The sequence below is a fragment of the Lycorma delicatula genome, chromosome 6 (genome assembly GCF_047948215.1).
Source record: "Lycorma delicatula isolate Av1 chromosome 6, ASM4794821v1, whole genome shotgun sequence".
Lineage (NCBI taxonomy): Eukaryota > Metazoa > Arthropoda > Insecta > Hemiptera > Fulgoridae > Lycorma > Lycorma delicatula.
This window is the reverse complement of record NC_134460.1, coordinates 164488091-164506480: the sequence shown is the minus strand read 5'-3', so window position 1 is coordinate 164506480 and position 18390 is coordinate 164488091. Positions and strand designations below refer to the sequence as shown.

The 18390-nt window shown below is 30.4% G+C and overlaps 1 protein-coding gene across 5 annotated transcripts in view; it reads left to right on the top strand.

Moving 5' to 3' along the window:
* Nucleotides 1–18390, top strand: part of fab1 (1-phosphatidylinositol 3-phosphate 5-kinase fab1) — a 143638-nt gene that overhangs the window by 49205 nt on the left and 76043 nt on the right. For all 5 annotated transcript variants that reach the window (XM_075369033.1, XM_075369031.1, XM_075369034.1 and 2 more), the window contains 3 exons: nt 4666–4864; nt 7648–7915; nt 11734–12461. In XM_075369033.1, coding sequence (XP_075225148.1) covers nt 4666–4864; nt 7648–7915; nt 11734–12461 — 1195 coding nt within the window. The remainder of the gene's footprint in view (nt 1–4665; nt 4865–7647; nt 7916–11733; nt 12462–18390) is intronic.

The following is an 18390-nucleotide window of genomic DNA, read 5'->3' as shown; positions in this document are numbered from 1 at the left end:
ACTGGCCACCTTCTTTCCAATTTCCACCATAATGTTTAGCTAGAAAAAATCTTATATCTTTTAATATATCTAGTTTTAATGTTTACCGTTCAGTAAAATTTCAAATTTCATCATACAAATTTTATTCCTTCTCTTGCAAATTCCCTTACCTTCCCCTATATTTGACATGTAATTAGGCTCACCTCAAACAAGAACTCAACCACTAGGAAGATATTTTAGAAAAACTAAAGCATTTGAATTTTGAATAAAGCGTTGAATAAAAAATAAAGTGTTTGAATTTCAAATGGCATTGGGCTGGTCTCTTCGTAACATCTACACACTTTTTTTTAAAATTATGTACAGAGCAGTCTTCATCAAGTCTGATTACTGTGGAATTTTTTATCAATTATCAGTTTACTCTTTGTGAGTAATAATTGTTGTTTTTTCAAACTTTCCTTTAGTACTTTCGATCTGGAGAAAAGAATGAGTGTCTTACCACTGTGAAAGTGATTTGAACTTTTTGAATATGTGGAGCGAATTCTTTGTGGGACCAGAAACATAGCATAGCAATTAAAATACTGTTTTAGTTCTGGCCACCACAGCTATTTGCAAACAAATCAATTGTGTGATAAGTAGACAAGTCTGTATTTTTTAATCTATTTTAAATACATGATGCAATCTCATTAGATGAGTTTGAAAATTCATTTTCTAACCATACGTAAGCAAATGTATTTTGTTTGGTCAGTGAAGATTTTAATAACCCTCAGAAATGGTAAAATTGTACAAATACATTTGTCATGTGTAATATGCCGATTGGTCTGGTAATTTTGACAAGATTAAGTTTTTCTGAACATTGAAACTTCAAATTTTAACATCATTTTCGTGATCTCATAATAACTTACGAAATGCATCTGCCTTTGCCTTATTAAGTTTAAGTTTTAATTGAGTTGCATTTTTTCAGGTATATTTTTTAATTCTCTAATTTTGTCTTTAAAAAAAGAACAAGCACAATTTGAGCAAGCATCAGCATTAGGTGTCAAAAAACTTAATATTGAAATGTGTAATAGTGCGGCGAAGAAAGCTTTTTTCGTTCTTTTCTGATCGCAATACTTCCTTAATCTGTTTACACTGAATAATATCTTTGTTATTCATAAAGTAAGGTAACAAAAACAATATTGCTATAACAGTATAAACACACATAAAATATTCTTAACTTTATTTGCAGCTACATCAACATAAAGGAGTTATATATTTTTAATATTACAAGATTGTATGGAACAGCTGATGCAAGGGCACCAGTAAATGGTCACTGTAAAAATAATAAAAATAACCCCAATTTTGCCCTATATGTCATAACATTAATTAATTATTGTGAATAAATGTTAACAAAGGTATATAAGGGATATGGGTTTTTGCAAACAATAAGTACTATTCAATTATACATATGTTGGACATAGTGGATTTTGTTGCAGTACAAATTGATCAGATATAGTGGGTTTTGCTACGTTTTCCTTATGGCATATAGTGGCTTCTGGAAAATAAAGTGATTTTTACACTTATTTTAAGGGAATTGGAGTGGGTTTAGGAAAAAACAACTGCACAGCCGTGTTGGCTATAAAAAATAATATCAGAATAGATCTCTATCAATTTTTTTTTAAAAGATGGACTGAGTGAGTTTTGGAACCAAACGACTCAATTAGTATTACTTGAATTCAGGTTGTTTGTAGCTTTTTTAAAGCTTAGTAATTTATAATCAGTCTGAAAATTTCAATGTCATCTGATTGTAAATTTCTGAAATATAATCTAGTAAAAATATGTGCTTAGTTGAAATGGCTTAGTTAAACACTAAGCTTGTCATCATTATGTATTTATTGTATCTTTAATGATGAATAGAGGCTCCCACCATGGGACTTATCCAGCATGAATAATCCGGGACTCATCCCGCAGTCCTCCCCCCCTGCTGCTTCTAAGCCATTGGCTTTTGTCAGCAAGCCCTCATACCTTTTTAGTGCAACACTACACTTGGCACTGGACAAGATGTCCCCTCAGCCTTCATCGAACCCACAACTGATAGACATATCAGTCGCTAATTCTCTGGCCTCCTGAGGTATTTTTACGCATGTTGTTGCACTCGATTTCACCTTTCAATGAGATTTTATATTTCTTCATTCTTCTTGGTCATCAATTTTTTTCTTTTCTTCATTCTTCTTTGTGTTGTTTCACCATGTTTTCTCATTTATAATTTTTTTTTTTAGAGCCTACCAACTTCAAATAATCTTCAGCTAGTTTCTAACCTAATTCTATTCTACACTACGATAATCTACAAATTCTCCAACTCTTCATAGCAATCAATCAATTACCTACTTGTAATATGTATTTATCTCTTTACTACTTATTATCCTAACCCTACTCTAAACACTGCCACTAACTAGGGTACCTAGATCAGAAATTTTCTTTAATAGACGGACATCTTCCCTGTCACGCCCCACATGCCCTTGGACTATCTTCTTAATTTTCTGTCATTTCCTTTCTTAATTAACAGATTAACATACCTACAGAATTTATTGTATGTGATCTTGTTGCCACATATATCCTCTAAGTTAAATCTAACATTCAGTTCTCTTAATTGTCACATAAACTGCCATGTTTTTTCTTCCTATTCCTTGCTTGCAAGGAGCTCATGTTCAGCTGTTTCTTCTTCACCACTTGCACACAGTTGGCAAACTCAGTACTAATCCAAACCTGTTGAGTTTACCATTAAAGTGTCCATGCCCTGTCAACGTCTGAGTCGTATGTGGTCTACTGCTAGCCAGTTTCTTCTACATCGTTCCATCACATTCAGAGAACATGTATCTTCTCTTCATTGAAACATCCCATCTTCTCTGCCTCTCCTCAAAGCCCTCTTCAGTGATTTCTTTCTCTAGTCGTTTAGAGTGTTTCCTTGTCCCTACACATACCTGACTTTCTCAATTCTCGTATCTTCTTTTGTTCTTTAGCTGTAATATCATCAATAGGCTTCACACCAGCCACTACACAAACTGCATCTCCTGATATTGTTCAATATCCTTGAACAAATATAAATAGTAATAATCTTTTTGGACACTTAATGGGATCTTCCTAAAATGCAACAGTTCTGTTCTGTGTGCCCAAGGTATTGAGATGTTTGTCCAATGTACACAGCGTTACAAACTTCACACGAAATACTGTATACTACGTTGGTTGATAGAAAAAAATCAATTCAACATATTCACCATATAAGTAGAAGCCCATAAATATAGGAAAAAGGAAGTGACAGTGCTCACAAAACATACAGTAGAACATAAACACTCATTTGATTTCAACAGCACCAAAATATTATACAAAGAACAAAATATACATAAAAGGACCACTCTAGAAATTATATATATCAAGAAAAATACAAACCCTGTCAACAATAGAATGGTCATAGCCTGATTAAGCGACATATGTTATTTATTTTTTTTTAAATTATATATTTATATTATAAATTTAGTTTTAAGGAAAAAAATGTTTTATGTTTTGTAATTTTTTAGAAAAATATGTTCATTGTAAAGGTTTCAATATACAGGAAATAGCAATCAGGTTACATAAAGAGTTGCATATAATTATCTAAAGATAGAGGAGTCAAGTATAAGTAGGGGATCTTTTGCAGTAAGGGTGGGGACAAAATATCGTTATCTAGGATGAGTAAATCAGTTAATTTTGTAGTATGCAAGAGAATTCTGTGTGATGTGTGTATCAATGTGTATTGTCACCTGAGGAAGCTTAGAGAATTGTAAGTGAAACGTAGTGAATTTAATTTATAATCTGTATAGTTGATAGGTTAACCCAAGAGATTAATAAAGATAATATTTTTAAGTAAAATATGTCTTTATTATATATATATATATATATGTGTGTGTGTGTGTGTGTATGTGTGTGTGTGTATGTGGTGTGTGTGTGTGTGTGTGTGTGTGTGTGTGTATGTGTGTGCATGCACGCACGCATCTAAGAACACATTTTCAAAGAAAAAATATATCAAAACATTTTAAGAAGCTGATATAAAGTTTATAATGATGTCATCATTTATAGATGATACTTGGATTAGGTATACCATATAGGTTCTGTTACACATACATGTCATCAGTAGTTGACATTATTGATTTATATACTAGAAGTTGAATCATTCTATTTATTATGAAGTAAAATTATCAGTGATAGATAGATTAAGGAAGATAAAATCAGAGTAAAAACAGAAGGAGCGTTTTGGCTTTAAAAAAATTGTTTTAGCATAGATATAGATTTAAAATTTTGAATAAAAGCTTTAAAATTAAAACTCAGAAGCTTCTGGCTTCTGGGAATTAGAAATAAATGTGTTGAAAAAAGGCAAAGTTAAAATATTTGAATTACATGATAGGGGATGTGAAATGTAATAATACTTTCAGGTGAAAAGAGTAATGTACAAGTAAGTAAATTAGAATTGTGCCGTATCATTCAGTTACAATATAACTGTAAAGAAAATCATTCATTATACCAGTTACTGTCTACAATTGAGACTAAACACAATTAGAGAAAAAATACCTGTGCAGACTAGCATTAATAATAGATATACCAGATCTAATTTTTATTGTTGTAAAAAATGAATGTTTTTTTATGGATTTTTTATAATAAAGTAAAATTTGTATTTAGGTATGTGCAATTAAAGAAAGTGCCAGGAGGCTTTCGTAACGAATGTTGCATTCTAGGTGGTGTAGCTTGTACAAAAAATGTCACTCATAAAGCAATGAATACCCGTATACTTAATCCACGCATTCTTTTACTTCGATGTGCGATCATGTATCAAAGAGTTGAAGGTAGATTTATGTCACTCGAGCCTGTTCTATTGCAGGTAAAGTATTACAACTTACTGTTAAATTTTTTGTAATATAATATTTAATAATTAAAATGGGCCTGTAGAACTCATTACATTGCAGGAGGTTATCCCTCTATTCATTAAGAAAACATTTAATATACTGACTCCACACAGGTTGGAGTCAGAAAACAGTATAGATGATATACTGTTTATTTACATGATACCTTTTCATCATAAAGAGAACCTAGGTCTTGACTCAACTTACAAAAACAGGGAATGTTTTCAAGGAAAAAACAAAACAATCACCATACACAGAGATGGTTATAGTACAATCACTGATTCACTTTTATACAAAGTAGGTATAAAGGAAAATAAAAATAACTAAAATGAACAATACATCTCACATAAACAGAGATTCAGAAAAAAACTTAATTCGTTAGATTAAAACAGGCAGTGTAATTTTTAGGATGAAAAGACAAAATAAACCATCTCACCAAGAAATCTGTCATCAAACACAGTGATGGGAATATATAAAATATATTTTTCTAGCTACTTAAGTTCTTTATTACTCGGATGGGACACAGCATCAAACCATTTATATAGATTAATACATATGGTACAGGTGTTTCAAAATGAATATCAGGGTTTTAAAGCTATGTGATATTTCTCAAGTTTCTTAAGTAATATTAATATTTCTCAAGTTAGATTAATTATACATTAAATGAAAGAGCAACTCAATAATTTTAGCTGTGTGTAAGCTCATAAACTGTTTCCTGTACCTTCCGCTTGAAAGCGCTAGTTGCAAAGATGGCAATCCCCCAACAAAAAGAATTCTATTTTGCAGTTTGCATTGTGTGAATCTATAATTTCCCTTCAATGTGCATTCCGATTGAAGTTTCGTTGTGATCCCTCGATTAATAAGATTTGTGAATGGTACAAACAATTTGAAACCACTGGCTGTATTTGTAATGGGAAGAGTATAGGACGACCAAGTTTGTCCAAAGACAATGTTGAACGTGTAAGAGTCTTTTGTGCATAGTCTTAGGAAATCTGTTAGGAAGGCTAGCCACAAATAAGCAGTTCCAGTGACATCTGTGTGGAGGGTTTTAAGGAAATGCTTACAGCTACATCCATATTGTCTATAGCTGTTGCAAGCTGTAAAGCTTACAGATTATGGTTTACATGCTAGCTTCTCTAATGATAATGTTGTAATGAAATGATGCACTGTGACGATTAATATTTTCATTATCATGTCGTATTCAGTAACAAATCAATATTTCATATTAATGGAAAAGTTAATACAAATAATGGTGCATATCTGGTGATCAGAAAATCCTCATGAAATATTGCTGTGTCAGACCCCAAAACTGAATGTTTTTTGTGCTGTATCTCGATGGAAAGTTTACAGGCTGTTCTTTTTCGCGGAAGCATGTTTGTCTAGAATGAACTATTTTGATATGCTGTAACTATAGCTCTCCTCAACTGCAATAAAAACTACAGAGATTTATTTGGCAACAAGATGGTGAGCCTCCTTATAAGCATAATGCTATATGTAATTGGTTGAGTGAAATTCTCCCCAGTGACTGGATTGGTTGCCAGAGACCAGACAGGGCTTGTTTGCCATGGCCTCCATGTTCATCTGATCCGACCCCATGCAATTTTTTTCCTTGGGGATTTATAAAGGATTGTGCCACCATTACCAGCTGACCTACATGACTTGAGACACAGAATTGAAGCAGTTGTCACATCAATTACTCCAGAATTGCTGATTAAAGTATACGATTAACTCTCTATAGGATGGACATGTTCTGTGTGACGAATGGTCCTCACATTGAATGCATATAGGAAAAATTTGTTGAGTTATTCTTTTATTTCATGTATACTTTATCAAGTAAATACAATTTAATAAATATTACATAACTGTAAAACCCTGATATTCATTTTGAAACGCATAATATAGTCAGCATAACATCTTTCTTGTTACAGAAACAAATTACAAATGCACTGATATAAATAAATAAACCGGTATTCTACTTATTTACAACAAAAAAAATAATCTATATCTTGACACAATTGAACATTATGAAATAATGTTCTAGTCCTAGCAGGACTAGAACATTAGTATCCATTATGCTTATAATGGATACTAACAACCGTCAGTCATTGCCTCTCCTTCATCCCCTTCAGGTCTCCTGAACAAATAAGTTTTGAAGGGCCCTCGATGAGGCGGGTGCCTGTCAAATCTAACCCGAGTGCCATATTGAGTGAAGAAAAGGAGATAATGAATCTATGTTCTATCTAGCAGCCATTATGTGAAACTACTGCATGCATGCACGTTTCGTTGGTCCAAATTTCATTCACTGACCATATATGGTTGCATAAGTACAGTTGAATTGTGAAATATATGCAAATGCCATTGGCTGAAGGAATATTTAATCAACCATATTGTTATTTATAGCACTAGATAGGGAATCTTGGAGAGCTGCATCAAACCAGTCAAATGACTGAAGACAAAAAATAAAAATTGTTATTTAACTATGCTGCTTTTTATTTCATTTAAAGGTGTAACGGTGCAGTATTAATCTTTATAGAGACTGAGATCATACCAATCAGTGACTTTTAAAATTAGAGAAAGTAAATAAAATGATTATTTCTGAATAAAGGAAGATATTTATGTATGGACTGCCAGACTTTCATTAAGATGTGTATGAGTAGTAAAAGAAAAATCAATTGGCTATTTATAAAAATGCCAACCGTAGTATTCTATTAACAATATACACATGTTACATTATTTTATTTTATTTTTTTTTTTTTATTAGGAACGTGAATATCTTAGACATATAATGGCAAGAATAGCTGCTATGAGTCCCGATCTTGTATTAGTACAGCGAAATGTATCACGTCTCGCCCAGACATCATTGCTTGCTTTAGGCATCACCCTCATATTAAACGTTAAACCTAGTGTTTTGGAACGAGTTGCACGTGTAACTGGTGCAGATATTGTACAAAGTGTTGATACACATGTTGGCCAACCAAAACTTGGTACCTGTCGTTATTTTCACATTGAAACGTTTACAACTGATGTTGGTAATTTAATTTGTTTTATCTTTATCAATTTTATAATTCATTTTAAATGTTTAAAATTTTATTCATTTATTATTTAGGTTAGTTATTAGATAGTATTAATATCTATTAAACTATTAATAAAGCTGAATATTTACTATTTACTCTTGTATGTTTTTGTACCTACCAGTGCTGCCAGTTTGTATAAATAAAGTGTGTAAGTGTAGACTGTTCTGTTTGAAATACCTAATAAAGTTGTCTGCTCAAGTTTCGAGTACAATGTTAGGTTTTCTTATTAAAAAGGAACATGACCTCCTTAACATTGAACAAGTTGACAGTTAGCCTATTTTTTTGTTCAACTTTGTAGAGTGCATCTATTTAATGGCTGAATTTTGTCCAGTTTTATTGCAGTGTTGTGATGAATGAAAACACTTTTAAGTTTTAACTAATTTCTATATTTTTCTTACACGAGTTTATACTGTACCTCATTATATTAATATGAAATAAAGGGTGAACAACTTAAAACCAAACCTGTATAGGCTAAACACAGTTGCCACATTTAATAAATATTTTATGAATGAAATGAAAAAATTAAAACGTTAATTAAATTAAATTCTGTATTTACATTAGCAAAACTGTACATATTTACCATTTTTTACAAAAGATATTCAAAGTGAGTGGCGTGCACAGTGATGCTGAGTCCCTCAACACAAAACATTGTCAATGCCGTTGACTTCTTGTTGAATGTTCACCTTTAGTTCATCGATAATGTGGAGATTCAATTCTTTAACTCTACTTGTAAAATAGCTCCAAAGAAAAAATCGTAACTAGACAAATTCTAGGGAATGCCGCAGAGGCCACCCCTCTCTGCTGATTGATGATTCTTCTGTAAAAGCCACATAAATGAATTTATGCTGGTTAGTGAATCATTTGATGTGTGACATTTTGCTTCATTTTGTTGTAAAAACTTTTTCATGATCTGTTAACTGAACTTAAAAAATTATACGGTACACTTCTGCCTTATTAACAATCCATTCAAAAAATATTAGTCCCAATCCCATTGTTGTATGCCATTTTTTAACCAAAAAGTATATGTTAATCTTTGCTTGGATGCCGGCATTCAGATATTCTCCACAAATATCTGACACGTTTCTTGAAAGTATCTAGAACGCACATAAGCTACCACTTTAGCAACTTTCCCTGATCGAATAAGGCATTTTAGAAAAACTCAACTGCAAAGAATGAAACTATACTGCACTGAAGAACTAGTAGTTTGCAATTGACAACAATGTATGAGAGCAGTAACATGCACAACCGATATTGGCACTGATAGTAGCAGCGTTAAAGGTGATGCTAAGACATCTGCAGTTTGAACTGGCTTCAGTTTTAAATTGCTTACCTGGTATGTCCAAATTTATATCTTATCACCTCTATCACTTTTTTTTTTGCATAAATTTAATTAGTCTTACCCATTACTCTTTAAATTCTTCATCCTGAAACCATATACAAATTGCAGTATTAATTATTTTCTCCATTGTCATGTAGTCCAGCTTCCTTATTTTCCTCTTTTACGGGCCATAAATTGTCAGTAGGGTTGAAACTAGGTAAGTTTTCTAACTGATCTAACAAACAGATATTATTGCCATTCATAAACCTTTTTTACTTTGAAGAATTACAGGGATGAGGTCTTGCTAAAACAATCAATTTTTGGTTTTCACAAGAAGCTGAACTCTTGTTTTTTAAAATCAGTTATACTTTTTGTGTTCATCATTTCTTCAACAGGAAAACATCTCCATAACATTTTTTTTTTTTACCAGATATTTCACCAACCGATCAGTTTATTTGGAAGAATAGATTTCCATCTGCCCTCCAAACAAACTGTAGAAGTTTTCCTTTCACAGTAAAATGTAGATATTCCCTAGATAGGGAATCTTGGAGAGCTGCATCAAACCAGTCAAATGACTGAAGACAAAAAAAAAAAAAAAAAGTAAAATGTATTACATCACAGATAAACCGCTTCTGACATTCACATATCTTAGACAATCACATATTTCCTAGACCAGTGTTGTCTCTTTTTCTTAAAATTTTTTGTTAGGAGCTGCTCTTTCACAGCCATGCTTTTCTACCTTGTTCAAGTTTTCTACCTTTGTCACCCACTTTAATCACAAATCATGAGAATTATAACATCAACGCCAACCCATTTCCCTTTGAAGATTACAGCTTGATTTTTTGGGGTCAAGTTTAGATAACCTGTCCTCCAACAAATCACTACTTTTAGTAGTTTTCTTTTTCTGCCACACTTTCCCTTTGTGACTTGACTGAGCCAATTCTATTCAGCTGGAAAATGGAATTGACAGCTTTTAAACTCACCTCCACATTGTGCTGCAATTTGTTAAGACATTAAGAAATGTTTTTTTTTTATGGAGTTATATTTTTAGTTTGTTTTTTGTGTAAGACCCATCAAAAAAATTAAATTGAATTATCATTATCAAAAATTACATAGTATTTGGTAAAAACTAAATGCACTCATTGAAAAGATTATATAAATCGAATAATTAATTTTACAAAGCATTGAATTTATAACTTCAGATTAGATTGTATAAGACAAGCAATTATGAGGATAACTGTTTACAAAATAACCAACAAAGGTAGCCTTGCAAACTTAACTAAGATTTCCTTCTATATTGTAATGTTTTTATCAATTAGCATAGCACTATTACTTTTTTTTGGCCAGGTGAAGTAAGGCCCTGTTTTAACTTTTGATGTTTTGTCTTTTTGTGATGAAGAGTAACTACCAAATGCTTTATCTAATTCTCATAAAACTTTTCAGTAAAATTCTTTACTGAAAACATACGTTCTACCTGAGGTAGAACAATATATGTGTAATAATTTTTCATAAAATTACCTTGTTTCAAAATGAAAACTGGTGCAGTTGTGGAGAAGAGTGCCTGCTATTACCCCTGACTTTCTGAGCTGCTGACTGGTGGCTGCCTACTTGTAACATCTAAAAGATATATTTAATTAAGTGCTTTAACTTTAAATATATAAATATATCTTCAGTTACTAATCGTAGTATCACTAACACATATTTTACATACATCTTTTCGAGTTAGAATAGACTATATATATTCTATTAGCAAATTTATCTTTGGCCTAAGCAAAGTAATTAGTAAAAAACCATATAAATACTGATCGACAGAATTAAAAAACTAAAAGTTTGTTGACCATTTGTAGAATTGTAAACAGTATAATTATACAGCTGTTTTTACAAAAAAGATTATTTATGAGCAGGTATGATTTATGGTCCCCGCTACTTTGTAGATTAAATTTTCATTCGTTAATTTTATTTCAATATAAAATAATTTTTATTAACTCCATTTACATCTTTTCAACTCTGTGCAAAAGATGAAATCAAAACACATTCTTTCAAGCTTAAACTTTCATTCAATTATTTTTCTGTTACATAAAGTTTTTTTTACAGTTCAATGTAACATTTTTATCTACATACATCTTTATGCCTAATTATATTTATGTTAAGCTAATGGTTTTTGCAAACCATTTATGTACCAGATCTCAATGAAAGAGATGTGATGAATAAAATGTATCACGACTTATTTCTAAATAGTATTCTGAATGTGTTTTGATTTTATTTTTTGTTTAAAGTTGCAGATGGAATTTTCCATACAGTTCCATGTAATGTGAACCATAAAGGTTATACTTGTTCCTAAATAATTTCTTTTGTAAAAAAAGTTTGCGAATTTTCAAAACAAATTTGGAGACAAATTTTGTTCTATAATCCAACAGATGTTGTTTCTGATTAATAATTTTTTTTTATAATTTAGGTGGAACAAAAACTTTAATGTTCTTGGAAGGATGTAATGCACCTCATCTTGGTTGCACAGTCTTATTACGTGGTGGTACATTACAAGAAATGTCAAAATTAAAACGTGTTGTCAGTAAAATGATTTATTCATTGTATAATATGAGACTTGAACGATCATTTTTAATGGATGAATTTGCTAATCCACCAATACCTCAGTCAGTCGATGAATTTTTTGAAGACCAAACAACTGAAAGTGAATCTACGGATGTTTCAACCTCAAAGGATATGATGAATTTAAAACAGACAACTGTAGATGGACATATCAAAAGTGACCATAATGCAGATCATTCATTAAATAAAGAAAATATTTCAGTTAATGATTCAAATATTAGTAATAGCAATAGAGCAAGAAAAATTGGTTTAGATCAGTCAGGATTAAGCGGTTCAGAAGTACTAGAATATATAAGGAAATCTAATAGCATTGAAAGTAATAAGTCAAGCGATAGCAATGTTACCAAATCGAGATCAATCGCTACAAAAGATAAATCATTAACTGATGATCGTAAAATTAATGTTGAATCGATTAGTGATTTTAGTGATCCGTTACATCAGTATTTAAATTATGAAGATGAAGTTTTTACTGAAAATTCTTCAAATCAAGCTTTAGCTGTTGCTGATTTACCTATGGCTAATAAATTTAGAAAAGCTTTAGATGACACCATATTATCTGTTTCACCACATCTTAAGGTAAGATAATTAATTTTAAATATGAAATTATTGTAACTGTTATGAGAGCTATTTATAAATTAACCTCCAGTTGAGTAATAAAAAAAAAAAAACATAATAAATTGAAAAACAAACAAAAGTTATATAGACATGTTCTTCTGAATATAATTCCTGCTCAGATTGAAGCACTTATTACAGTATAGCACTTGACTGAGCATATGAATATTTGATTGGGTATATTTACATTGTGCTGTGAATGTCGTAGTATTCATTAATTAAGGTTCTTATTTTTTGTTCTTTTTATATATATATATATATATATATATATATATATATATATATATACATATATATGCAATATACTATTCTTTCAGCCTCCTCAAAGCACAGAATTAGAGAAACACTCTTATTTCTAAGTTTTCACTTCATTAAAACGCTTTCGAGCCTAAGCCCATCCTCAGTGGTATCTTTTATAACTCTAGTCAAGAATGAATGATTCTTTTTCATTATTGACTGAACAAATATTTGTCCTAAATTTATTTTAAATGCTTTTAAAGATTTCAAAAAATTTTTAATTTTATTTTAAATAAACAATTTTTAAAAAATATAAAAAGGTAATTTATAAAATATATCACTGTGGATGGGCTTAGGCCCGAAAGCGTTTTGAAGTAAAAAATTAAAAGTAAGAGTGTTTCTCTAATTCTGTGCTTTGCAGAGGCTGAAAGAATATTATATATATATATATATATATATAATATAAATAAATATTTACGTACAGAAGTAAAAAAAAAGAACTATAAAAAGTTTAACCTAAATAAATTATATATATATATATATATGTATATATATATATATATACAGAGTAAGCCAAAAGTATGGAAACCCCTCAACTACTTCAAAACCATTCCAGGTATAATACTATCACTTTCAGGATAAGATTAACTATCAACTACTTTACCTTTTGACGAGAAATAGAACTTCAACCTCTTCTTGAAGGATGGCCTCAGGGGTTGTAACTCAAATATTTTAGATGGTAGGGTTTTCCATTTAAAATTTTATTTTAAATGATAAAATTTTTTGAATTTAAAAATTTATATTTTAAATGGTATTATCCCAAAGGATGATACCATTTAAAATATTGTCTCTTTAATACAAGAAAAATGGTTGGTATAAATAAAAAGTTGGTGCAATGTCTGTACCTAAAATGGCAGCGGGATAAAGTTTGGATTTTGAAAAAGTTACATTGATAATTTAAGGAACTGTTATCCCAAATAAATAAATTTATAAAAATTTGATATCAACAAATTTATGTAAAAATATATTTATTAAGGATAATGTTTGCTTATTTACTTACAATTCATTTTAATAAATGTTTGAAAGGTCCTCATATGTTGTTTGACAGTGTGGCAGTCGGTTGTAAAAGGATACTGCATTATTCAATCATATCCTATGAATATTTTGTGGTGATATTTTAATTCTGTTTTGTAAATCATTGATATTTATCAGGTAATGATTCAGATATTAGTAATAGCAATAGAACAAGAAAAATCGGTTTAGATCAGTCAGGATTAAGTGGTTCAGAAGTATTAGAATATATAAGGAAAAAATACAATATAATAATAATAATAATATAAGGAAAATATTAGATTATATAATAAATATTAGAATATATCAGTCTGGTATCACTAATTATGGCAATTTATTTAATATTCATTGCTATTATTGCTAAAAAATGTGGCCTCATCATAAAAAATTTTTGTTTAATAAATTAGAATTTGCACAAATAATATTTATCGTTTATCATAATTTCGCTGAATTCAAGTCTTTGATTCTAGTCATCTTCATTATGTTCTTGCGCCAGACGGATTTTGAAGAGTTTGAAATTTTCACTTTAGAATGTTTGAATCGCTGAACTTTGGCTAATGTTATGTTCTTGTGCTGCTGTTCGAGTCGAGGAATGAGAATTCTCAATAAATTCTTGCATAATTTCTAACAATTTGTTGCAGATTTAGACCTCTGGTTTTCCCCTGTTTTTAATGCTCTGTGTTTCTTCAGATTATTTGATGATTTTTGACACTACTTTTTGAAATAGGGTTAAGATTATTAAATGTTGCATTGAACAATTTACAAATTTTTTGTGACAATTTTTACCACAGCCCCCCTCATCATTAAAGGTGCGACCCTCTCCTGATCACTAACTGTCATGTTGATAGCAGTGTTAACAGGTAGCACAGAAAAAATTAATTCAGTAAAAAATAATTACAAAATAAGTAAAAAAGATGTAAACAAAAGTGGTTTACAAAAGTAAGGTAGACAAAATACTTTACTTTACTTTTGTAGAGGTAGATAAAATCAATTAGCCAACCGTTCTCGTAAGAAAATTAACATTGTAGTAATGAAAACTAATCCTGAGACTGTAAATGGAATATTACACAACAATAACGTTGAAGTAAGCTTCAACTTGATGGTCTTTAAGCTTGGTTTCTCTTTAAGCTTGATGGTTTCAAAAGAAACAGCGGTAAGAAACCATCAATGATCAGCATGATTAGGTGACATTATTTTTGTTTATTTACTCATTAACTTTGAACAAAGACAGTTTGTGTTAAAAATAAATTTTTATTTTAATTTAAATTTAACTTTATAATAAATTTTAATTAAATTAAATTTGTATTTAATTCAGCTTTTTTATTTTTATTTTATTTAATTTTTTGAACTTACTAAATTAAGTAATTTTCAGAATCCAAACTTTATCCTGCTGCCATTTTAGATACAGACATCGTATCGACTTTTTATTTAGACCATTTTTCTTGTTTTAAAGATACCTTTAAAATTATTATGTACCACACAAAGGGTGTTACTATGTATAATGTTTGAGTTACTCCCCAAGATATTTGTGCCACCCTCCAAGAAGGGGTTGAAATTCTATTTCTTGTCAAAAGGTAATGTAGATGACGAATACCTTATCTTGAAAGATACAGTACTTCATCTGGAACAGTTAAAAGTTGCTGAGGGTTTCTGTACTTTTGACTGTGTGTGTATTTATATATAAATATATATAATAGTATAATATATATATGATATATAAATATATAATAAATAATAATATATAGTTGTTCAAAAAGTGATGCAGCCTTATGGGAAAATCAGTAAGTTACAATAGCAGTTGAAAGTGGCTTCTATTATGTGATTCACATAATTGAATATGATATTGCATGCTTTTAAATACATGTTGTAATGCTTGTTGAGAAATTGTAGTGACACATCGTTCAATTTTGCTCTGTAATTTGGGAATGATGTGAGGATGAGTTTTGTAAGCAACATCCTTAAGGTATCCCTACAAGGAAAAGTCAGGAGAACGAAGGGGCCTCAACCCCTTTGAAAACACTAATCCAAGAAAATCATAGTGCTGTTGTCTGTATGAGCCATAGCATTATCCTACTGAAACCACAAGTACTCTGGCCTGTCTGCAGGTATAGTGTTTACTAATTGTTGCACCATCTGTATTAAGTGCACACTGTTCACTGTGCCGTGAAAGAATGTCATGAACATTCACCTACATGACATTGCACACCAAACACACACGTTTTGTTGATGTAGCTGATGTGGATTTTCTTTACACCATATGCATGAATTCTGTGCATTCACATATCCAAGGTAGCCTCATATAACATATCCAAGGTGTGCCTCATCAGACCAAAGCCAGTCATTGAGTTCTTCCCCATCTGATTTTGCAGATGACATAAACCACTGACAGATAGCTACATGTTTCCAGTGAACAACACGAATTCTGTACGGATGCATCTTTAAACATTTGCGCAATGCCGTTTGGGCATTGCGCAACAGAGAGACCGGACTAGCTAGTTAGGCGTTGTACAGACTTCTCGGGACTAACAGAATAGGCAGTTTGCACTTTGATCAATTTTTCCGTTGTTAGCACTTTCAGTCAATAACTTTTGGCTGCACTGCCACATTCCATGCCTTTTGGATCTTGTCATACAGCTGCTTGATGAAGGACTTGTTTGGTGCATCCACACCGTACTTTTCTGTGAAGGCATTCTAGGCCTGGCCCATAACTGGCATATCTAATGTATTGGGAGACAATAAATATTCTCTGCTGCATTCTGTAACCCAATTTTCCTCAATTAAACTTGCAACAAAAGAAGGAAACATTCTTCCATAAGATTGCATCGCTTTTTGAATACTCTGTATATGAGTGTGTATGTGTAATATGAGGAGGGTGAAATCAGTTATTCTTTAGTATTAATGATAAAGTAGACGTAAATAAAATGATGACTAGTATTTCTCACAACTTGTTTTTGAATGCAGCAAGTTTGCTTCAAATTTTACAAAATTATTTTTTTAGTGATCATGAAAATATCAATCTATAATTTTATTAAATGAAAGATATGAGTCTAGCAATTAAAATTTACAGTTTTCAGGCTCTTGAACTGTCTATAAAAAAAGCAACAAACTAATTAAGAAGACTTACTTTTCTCCCGATAACCTTGTATAGTGTTTTCAAAGTTATTCAAAACCAGTGTTTAAAGCATTAATAAGGCTTTATTAGTTTTAAAAAAAAAAATGTGTATAAAGAATTTAAGATGTAGTTAGAAAACAATTTGTTACTCTAAACAGTTTACTTAAATCCAACCTTAATTTTAACTATTAAAACTAATTTCACCTTTCCCTCCTTCTGTCTACTTTGGACTAATCTTTTAAATTTATACATCTTCACCCCCTCCCATATATTTTACATGTTCTCATATTTGTCTTCTTTTACAATTTTTTTTTTTTTTGTTTTTGACTTTCATGCTCTTGAGACAATCGCATTTCAAAATCCTTTATTCTTTGTTTTCTGATTTTCTTGTTGACCATGTTTAGTTATTATAAAATTATGTCAGTAATTCCATTCTGTATATAATAATACAATAACACTTTCAGTAACAAGATTAATTTAATTACATTATATGAAATTATTTTTAAGAATTACTTCCTTGTTATAAATCTATATTTTATTCTAGCAAATTTTTTTACCAAGCGAAAACTCTTCTGACTTGTAAAAATCTGTTTTTTATACTTTTCTTAAACCACCTTTTCTTTATAAATTTGTACATAGATAAAAGCATGATTAAACTTCTAGTATATTATTTTTTTCTTTTTTTAATATTCGATTCATCATTATCTTTCTGTCACATATATTATTTATTCTGATTTTTTTATTTTAGTTGAAATAATATTAGTATGTGATTTTAAAAAAATATTTTTTACTGTTTCTTTTAGTTTACTTTAATTGATTCTTTTATGTAAAAATTAATAAGCAGTGGGGATAATTACACCCTTGTATCACTGCTCTTGGTACTTAGACTTGTTTTTCTTAATACTATATTTATTATTAGTTCATGTAAAAATTTTATAATTTCTTTCAATTATTTATAATTCACAATATTAAAAAAAAATAAACTTTAAATGATATTCTCGGTATTTTTACTATGACTTTATCAGTTCTCCTTTAGAATAAATATTTAATGAATATTCAAAAATTCTTCATTCGTTGCATATAATATTTGCTATGAATTGCTAAGAAATATACCACAATAGTATCTCAAGATACCAGCTCTCTTGATGCCTAAGATCAGTAGCGTACTTCAAGTGTTTTGAAGATTTCAGCTGCATTTAGATTAGAAGATTCACTTAACCTTTTAGAATTTCCAAACAAATCTGTACTGTTTGTATGCTAATGTTTACTTATAAAAGAGGGCTGTAGCATTTTTTCATGAACAAAAAAGTCTTTTTTCAATCGATGATGTTATTGAATTTTGGTAAAATGGATTTATGTTTTGTTTTTTTTTTTCGTAAAATGTTAGTTGCTATTCCTTGAGTCGGGCTACCAACTCAAGGAATAGTTCATGTTATCACATTTAGCATCCACTTCCAACTTAACTCAGATAAC